At 34.8% G+C, this 9,205-nt stretch overlaps 1 protein-coding gene across 4 annotated transcripts in view; it reads left to right on the plus strand.

Moving 5' to 3' along the window:
* The window catches only part of ACSL4 (acyl-CoA synthetase long chain family member 4), an 89,950-nt gene extending 81,217 nt beyond the window's left edge, over window positions 1-8,733 (plus strand). For all 4 annotated transcript variants that reach the window (XM_008072987.1, XM_021706427.1, XM_021706428.1 and 1 more), the window contains one exon: window positions 5,841-8,733. In XM_008072987.1, coding sequence (XP_008071178.1) covers window positions 5,841-5,998 — 158 coding nt within the window. In that variant the 3' untranslated portion in view covers window positions 5,999-8,733. The remainder of the gene's footprint in view (window positions 1-5,840) is intronic.
* The last annotated feature ends 472 nt before the right edge of the window (window positions 8,734-9,205 follow it).

Below are 9,205 nucleotides of genomic sequence, written 5' to 3' on the forward strand. Positions count from 1 at the left end.
CACCCTGTTGTCCCTTCATGGATGCAGTCAATGGCATTTGTCTCTGCTTTTTTCTAACGAAAATTATTTTGCTCTTCCTTGACTTTTTCATTTGTGACATTATCTATGGACTTCCAGTCATAGAAGATGATTTAGACTGCTCCCCAGGGCTTATTCCTCTAAGGATGTTAAAATGAATCTCTTATGTAATTTTTTCCTGTTATCTCTGTATCCTCCAGGTTCTACTTTATTCTTGCTTAGTCTCCCAAATGTCTGCTCATCCTTGTCTGTCTATTCATATTTAAGAATGAGGTACTAAAAAACTGTTTGGAAAGATGACTGGGTTTCATTTGAAAAGTTATTCAAATGTTAGTGTCTTTTTCTCTTGGTTATTCTATTTCTCCAAAGACTTCTCCAATCTCTTGCCTGGGCAATGTTAGTCTGAGTGCTGGTATTCTGGTTGCCTAAAGGGGGTTAGAGCTTGTGGGGGATGAGAAGGCAGAGGGTCTTACACTCATGGAATCCTTCTGTTTTCAGCCTTACTATCTCCCTACATTTTGCCTAATGTCTTTTAGTCCAGAGTCAGATTTTCCAAAAAGTAAACCTGTCTCCAGCCTGCTGTGGAAAGAGCAGCAGAGTGAGGGAGAACTGTTCTCTAAGTGGGCTGGGGCCCAGCGCTCCTGTTTTATTTCTGTCTTCAGAGGTGTAGGCTCAGGGACACTTCCCCAAGCTCTTCCAGAGGATGGTTTGCTTCTTGTTGGTATCATTCTCTGTTGACAGGCGTCTCAGCTCTCTCAGCCCTAAGTCAGTTACCACTAATTTGTTTGCTTTTTGTCTTCTAAGATTTTGTTAACTTTCTCATTCAGTGTCCTCTTTCTCTTGTTTCATTTTTTTCCTTGTGGTTAACACCACTTTCATTTTAAAAATTATTTTGGCCAGGCTCGGTGGCTCAGCCTGCAATCCCAGCACTTTGGGAGGCCAAGGCGAGTGGATTGCCTGAGCCCACTGGTTCGAGACTAGCCCGGGCAACTTGGTGAGACCTCATCTCTATGATAAATCAAAAATTAGCCAGGCTTGGTAGCGTGCGCCTGTAGTTCCAGCTACTTGGAAGGCTGAGGCGGAAGGATCGCCTGAGCCCAGCAGGTCAACGCTGGGGTGGCTGTGAGTGTGCCACTGCACTCAGCCTGGGTGACAGAGTGAGACTCCAACTCAAAAAAAAAATTTGCTTTAAACTATTTAAATTCCTTTTTGGGGAAACAGAGAAAAACTGTGTACTCTTCATGTTTACTTGGAAGCTATTACCCTGATTTTAATCCATTGTTTTTTTCTTAAAAATGAAAATATCATTCTTCTGATTATAGGTTATTTATATGCATAATATATTAAGTAAAACAGAATATTATAAGGAAGGAAGTAAAATAAAAATTTTTATAGTTTTATAGTAGTTATCTTTGGGTGGCAAAGATTACATTTTGGTATGTATACTTAACCTGTCAACATCATTGACATTATTGTAAGTCAAGTAGATATAGAATTATATTACAACTTTTAATAGCTAAATACTATTTCAGTGTATAAATATCCACCTAAGTCCCTGTTGTTGGGTTTTTAGATGAGTTCCACTTTTTTTCTCTCATGTAAACAAATGTAACACATGTTTTGTGTACTCAGTTATTGTTTTATGTGATTATGTTCTTACTGTGAATTCCTAGAAATGGACTTTCTGAGACAAAGAGAAAAAATATTTTAAAGACATTTCCCCCGTTGCCAGATTGCTCCCTTTCCCCAGAAAAACCATACCAGTTTATATTCCTAGCAGACATACATGAGTATTCCTATCTTCCTAACTGGGCTACTTTCATTTCTATTTATTTTTAAAATTAACTATTCAGATTCTATTTTGGTTTAAAAGTATAGTTCATAGTAATAGTTTTTCAACTTCAATATGATAATTAATTTTTTCTCAGGAAGAATTTTATGAACTCTGGACACTGTAAAGTTTTAAATATAAAATTGCTTGTTAACATAATCAGAGGCTGGGCACAGTAGCCTATACCTGTAATCTCAGAGCTTTGGGAGACTGAGGCAGGAGAATCTCTTGAGGCCAGAAGTTCTGAGACCAGCCTGGGCAGCATAATGAGACCCCAACTCTACCAAAAATAAAATAAAATAAAACCGGGCATGGTAGCACGCACCTCTAGTCCTAGCAACTTGGAAGACTGAGGCAGGAGGATTATTTGAGCCCAGGCGTTTGAGGTTACAGTGAGCAATGATTATATCACTGCACTCTAGACTGGGCAACAAGAACAAGACCCTGTTCTGTTATAAAAACAAAAATAGGCCCAGTGTAGTGGCTTGTGCCTGTAATCCCAGCATTTTGGGAGGCTGAGGCGGGAGGATTGCCGGGGCCCAGGAGTTTGAGACCAGCCTAGGCAACAGTGAGACTTTGTTCCTACAAAAAAAAAAAAAAAAAATAGGTAGACATGGTGGCATGCCCCTATAGTCCCAGCTACTTGGGAGGCTGAGGCAAAAGAATTGCCTGAGTCCAGGAGGTTGAGGGTGCAGTGAGCTGTAATCGTGCCGCTACACTCCAGCCTGGGCAATGGAGTGAGACCCTGACTCAAAAAATAAAAATAAAAGCAAAAAACAAACAACAAAAAGCCCCACAATTGCCTGTTCACATAATCAGATTGAAAACTTATATAACTGTAAAGGCAACGTGACTTATATTTTCTTGTTCAAGAATGGTTTTGTAGTTCTAGTATAATATTATTGATATAACACAATATTATTATATTTATATTAATGACAACAGGCTCCCAGAACTTTTAAAAATACGATCCCTGATATTTCTTTAAATGTAATATTTGAAAAAGCATTTCAACCCAAAGGCTAATGTTAATCACACACAGGAGCACTGTAGTTATTTTTAATAATTCTCTGAATATACTAATGGAGTAGATTGTGATGTGAATAATTTGTCATTACATATTTAAGTACGTGGAAACATCAGTTGGGAAAGTCAAACTGGATCACAATTGGGTAGAAGATGGGATAAATTCCTGTGACCCACTAGGTCCTATAACGTTCCTGTACTTAAAGTAAGGTATATAATTCATGATTTGGTTAATGAATGCCCATTTATGAGCTCAGTGTGTAAACCATAAATTTTTCTGTGCCACAAAAGATTTGTCTTACCAACATTTTGCTTCAAATTATAATTTCAGAGACTTAACACACACACACAAAAGAAAATGTAAAATAGCCTTGATTGTATTCAGCAAATCTGTCAGAAATTTGACATCTTTCCTAGTAGGCCTCTTTATATTTTAAATGTAAGTGTGAGGCATAGGTAATATCATAAGAATTGTTTTGATATTTAAGAATAGCACAGTAATTGTTTTGGAGTGATTTGAGCAAATACTAATGGCTATAAAAATTGATATTTGCTGCCACCTGGAGGTTATACTTCATAAAGTTTTAGTTAGATAAAAATGCCTCATATAAAATTGTTTTTCCTTCCCCTCATCTTTTTCACTTGTTGGCAGTTACTTTATCCTGTCCATAGAAAACTGTGATTGTTCATTGCTTTTGATAGCTTGTGGTATTAGATAATGTTTAAGAGTTCCCAAGATGAAACCCTTGAAACCCTTAAAGCAACTTTTTTTTTTTTTTGCTTTAAAACAAATTTAACTAATGAAGACTAAGTAGAGGAGTTTTTTTATTAAATATACTTTTATTTGCTTGTGTGCAATTCAAATAATGTGCCTGTCTTGTCTCAATTTTGTCAGTGTTTCTAGAGTAGGACCTACATATAAAATAAAAATAAAATGAAATAAAAAATGTTGGAGTTAAACCTATAGTTGTGTATTTAATTGTTTCCTTGAGATCCAAATGTGACTTTGGAAGCAGATAGGCTCATTTCAGGAACTTCTGTGTAACTGAACTATACTTTGTTAACATGATTAATTCTGGCAGGTTTTCTATTCCTTTTCTACCTGCTCAGGCATTTAAGAAGTTGGTTCTAAGTTATACTTGAAAAAATTTTTATACTCAGCTGTATATTCTTCTCTAATTTTATTGAGAAACTCACTAATTCAACCAGGCTTTCATAAAACTTAGAAAGGCACTAGAACAAGAACATCCATGAATCTGAGTTTTTTGTGCTCACCACTGAAACCACATTTTTTCTATAGTCATCTAGGCTATTTAGCAGTAGTTTTTTAAAAAATGCGCAGATGTTTGCTTCTTGGCAATTGCTGTTTTAAGTAATCACTTATAAAATAAAGCTCATCTGTTGATTAGCATTACTGCAAATGGGCCTTCAGAATTTTAAACATGACCATGTATTCATAATAAATAACTTGATGGTGTATTATTTGTGGAATTTAAAAATATTAATACTACATTGATTATCTCTGTGTCCTTATTTTCGTATGATTCTTCCAAAGTGTATTGAGTTGTCTAATTCAAATACAATATACACTGCATCAACTCCTTGTACCATTTAAAGACAAAAAATTCAGTTTCCTTTTTGATCTATATTTGATTATATAATAAAGCTTATAAAGATATTTGTCTAGATAATGTAAAAATTATTTTCTGAATGATTGCACCAATTTACACCCTCCACTAACAGTGATATTGTTAGACTTAAAAATTTGTATTGTTTACCTGGGGGGAATAAAATGGCATCTCATTTAAAATTTGAATATTCCTAATGATCAACAAAGTTGAAATTTTTTCAGAAAAAAAAAGAATATTTGTCTAGAGGCTTAACTTTCTGTAAAGTGAATTAATAAAGTTGTATGTATGTATTGAGGGCTCTCAGTGTAGCCCTATGGATGACAATAAACAAAACAAAGCCCCTGCTTTCATGGAGCTTCCACTCTACTGGGTAGGACAGATATACAATGTGCTGGGTGGTGATAGGTACTTTGAACAAAACATAGTGTAAGAGGATGTAGAGAGACAAAGGGACTTCTCTTTTGTTATGAGTAGTCAGAGAAGTTTACCCTGATGAGGTGGTAGCATTTGATCAGACACCTCGATGAAGTATGGAAGAGAACCATGCAACTATATTAGGAAGGACCATTCCAGGCAGAGAGAACAACTAGAAATTCCGAAGAGGAAAGGGTGTGTGTGTGTGTGTGTGTGTGTGTGTGTGTGTGTGTGTGTGTGTGTGTGTGTGTTTAGATGTGTGTGTGTATGTATATACAGGGGTTGACCATGTAACTATATTAGGAAGGACCATTCCAGGCAGAGAGAACAACTAGAAATTCCGAAGAGGAAAGGGTGTGTGTGTGTGTGTGTGTGTGTGTGTGTGTGTGTGTGTGTGTGTGTTTAGATGTGTGTGTGTATGTATATACAGGGGTTGCCAAAAAATGTATGCACATTTTAAGTGTGACATTTGCTCAAAAGATGGTGTTAATCAAATGAATGCTGGCGTCACCATGCGACAGGTAGGACAGTCAAAGACAATGGTGGAAGCACAGTTGAGTGAATGTCATACTCCACATTGCTACTGTAATTTAGTTCAACTTCAAAAAGTAATACATAGATAACATCTCTTAAAATGTATATACATTTTTTGGTACCCCATGTGTATTAGAATAAAATTGAAACAATTTATGTATACTTTGAGAAATATACAATGAAATTGTAAGGTAGAAATGTCATTAATAAACATAACATTAAGCAAGTTTGCCTTATCACCTTCATCATCTAGGCAAATCTTGCAAAATTCATATTTTATTAATTGCTTCTCTCTCCCCTTCTACCCCATCTCCCCTCCTTTTCACTCTCTTCCCCCTCCTTCCCTCGCCATTCTCTTTCTCTCATCCCTCTACTTCTCATTTCAGTGAAATTGGAGCGATTTGAAATTCCAATCAAAGTTCGATTAAGCCCAGAGCCATGGACACCTGAAACTGGTTTGGTCACTGATGCTTTCAAACTGAAAAGGAAGGAGCTGAAGAACCATTACCTCAAAGACATTGAACGAATGTATGGGGGCAAATAACATGTTGCTCTCTTGTTGCCAGTCGCACAGGAGGTAGCCTGGTGGTTTTTGGTTCTAGAGTTTTAAGCCTTTGATGAGCAGTCTGTTAGAATGTAAGGTATATCATTCTAAAGACATGGTCAAAACAAAACAAAACAAAACAAAACCAAAACTGAATAAAATAGTTGTCAAGTCTACTTTAACTTTTGCATAGTTCTAGTACAGCCGAGATTGAAAAGTTATTTCCCTTTAGCTGTGTTTTTAATTATAGAGCAGAAATTCTGTTTTTAAAATTAGCCTAAGATATACTTGTTTTTTGTAAAGAAAAATCTTTAATGTTGAACAAAATAAATTGGAGTTGGAGCAGAATGTAGTTTGAGGAAATGTGCAGCTTCCACTGTCTGTTGTCTTCCTAGTTCAGAAGAAGCTTAGATATTAAGCATGACAGAAAATATGTATTAACACTACTCAAGGCAGAAGTGCTGCAGGGCTTTAAAATTCTTTTCCAACCATTTATCTCGAAGGGAAAATTCAATCCTACTATGATATACAGAATCAAATAGTACCTTAGAAGGTATTCATTAAGATTATAATTGTTGCATAGGCTAGATATAGAATCATTGTAATAGTGTGAATAATTACAGTGCCTAAAGTAAGAATAAAACAACCTATATACACCAAAAAATATCTAGTAATATAAGTAAAGGAAAATTGAACTGCTTTTTTGAAACTTTGAGATCTAAAATCAGTGACTGTAATTATTTGAATGACTTAAGAGGAAAGTACATTTTTTAAAATGCTGAAAATTGCCTTTCTGTGTTTGTTCAAAATGCAGGACTGAAACCAAGAGTAAAATGATAGAAAGTTAATCCAGATTTAACAGGAAGCATTTTCTCTGTTAGAAAAGATGATAAAATCATAAGTATTTGAAGTTAGGACCCTTGTTCAACAATGAACCTGGGAAAGAGAGTTGAACTCTGAATTTATCTTTGATAACAAGGATTTGTTTTAAAATGTACTTGTGTTAAATTACATTGGTAATCTAAGGTCTGTTTGCTGTTGCTGATTTGATTCTTAATCAGTAGTTTGCATTTCAGCAAGCCTTTCATTTTGCTTTAATTTTAGCAAAGCGGGTTATTAATGAACGACTTCCCCAATATCTTGTCCAAACCTACAGGTGTTTAATTAACTTGGATGAGTTTTGGGAAGTTAAAGGGAAGAAAACACTGTTACCATTTTTTTCCTGTTTGTGAAGAGTTTAGAAACTGGAAATGCTCGATTTGGGAGAAGGGCGGATCTACTTGATAAGGGACTGGTGTTTGTGTAGTAACTTGGAGTGTGAGTTTCTTTTTGAGTCTTTAATTAAAATCTGGGATTATATATCCTTGGTAGATATTCACACTTGAACCATAGTTACTGTAAAACGCAAAAATTCTTAATACTGTTATTCTTTGCACTTTTTCTTAATCATTTTTTATACATACATATATATGTATCTATATATATATGTTGCTTACATTGCTTTGTACAGATGTGGGCCACCATTGCAACAAAGTGAATTCTTTTTCCTCTAAAATATTTATAAAGAAAATACTTAAATGTTATGTATATGGTGGAAATAAGGAGAAAAATCATCGGGTATTATAAACAAGAGTGAAGTTTTTTGTAAAGATTTCTGTTCAGTGTTTTGCAAAGTCAAGTTCTAGGCAAGTTTTTCATGAAGTTATATTTATGTGAATATTGTCATTCTTCCCAACTTGCCTTTGAGGAGTGAAAAACCATTATTATCAAGTAGACTACTATTCAGCTTCCATTCCTGTCCCGCTGTTTATTCTTTAAGAATGAATTTCTTAAACTTCTCCAGTATGTGATTTTCTCCCCATTTAGAATGGTGATTTTAAATGTGTGAGTGCATGCATACTATTTTATCTCAGATATTTACACCCCCACCCGCCTCCATCTCCCAAAAGCTAGAACACTGCCAACTAATCTGTTGTACAGGTCCTTTAGAAACACATGATTAACACTTAAGGTTGGGTGCTGCTAATTCTTTGTGAAAATCCAAATATTGTTAAGGGACCAGGGAGATGCCAGTACCCCCTGATTTTTCATCTAAAAATATACATGTTTCTGTATACAAATCTTTCCATATTCATAGTGACTTTTCAAGTATTTATGCCTAAAGAGTTTGATCTCACATTTTTATACCTGTTTAAATTGTTCACAGTTATTATTACGTGTCAGCCATCAATAAGGTTGTACTTTAAATATTTACTATGATATGTACATTTTTAAGTCAAACGTTTGTGACTTTTGCTTTAATTACATGCAAGTATCTTGCCTCCTTGATATCTGTATTCATTTTTGTTTTCTTTAGAGTGGAGATATAATTGTATGGCTTTTCAGAACAGAAATACAAATGAATGATTCAAAAAGTCAGAAGTTGGGATAATGCTTCTTTTTATTGGAGAGACTGATTAACAATCCTTGCCTATATTTTCATGATAGCATAAGACAAATGTTTCTAAGGTAACAGGATGAGAACAGGCTAAAGATTGAGCGGTGTTTTGGATTTGGTAAGAAATATTTTAATTTTTGAATGTAGTTACAAATTATAATGTATTCATATTTGTACTTTCTGTTAAAATGCATGATTGCAGGATTGTTGTTTAGATTTTGTGTTTATTCTTGATGAAAAGCTGTTCTTGTTTTTAAGTTTGCACTCGAATCTTAAATAAATTCACCTATGTTATCAAGCCGACTTGTACTTAATTATGCGTCAAGATAAAAATCTGTAAGTTTGATGATTATTAACCAAACTTTTTAAACACATGTTTTTAAAGTACTCATTTTTAGGTTTATGGAGTTGTATTAAGCAGTTAGCCCAGCTTGTATAAGTCCCATCAATTCATTGTACTTGAACCCAAATTTGTTACTTTGATACATGCAGTTAATAGAGTAGATTACCATTAGTAATACTGATATTGTGGGACAAAACAGTCATGTTATGTGTATTATTAGTAGGTGCTAATAAGTGATAACTGTTACTTTTAGGCTAATTAATATTTAGGGAGAAATTAATTTACCTGAGTGATACAAGGGAGTGTATATAATGGCGTTAAGAGCTCTGCAACTAGAATGCCTCAGTCTGGTTCCTGGCTTTGTCACTCACTAGTTGTGTGACTTTGGGCAAATTAACATCCCAGAGCTGCATTTCTCCATCAAAAA

Source organism: Carlito syrichta, unplaced genomic scaffold, assembly GCF_000164805.1.
Source record: "Carlito syrichta isolate Samal-C Ts95f unplaced genomic scaffold, Tarsius_syrichta-2.0.1 Scaffold315562, whole genome shotgun sequence".
NCBI classification, from domain to species: Eukaryota; Metazoa; Chordata; class Mammalia; order Primates; family Tarsiidae; genus Carlito; species Carlito syrichta.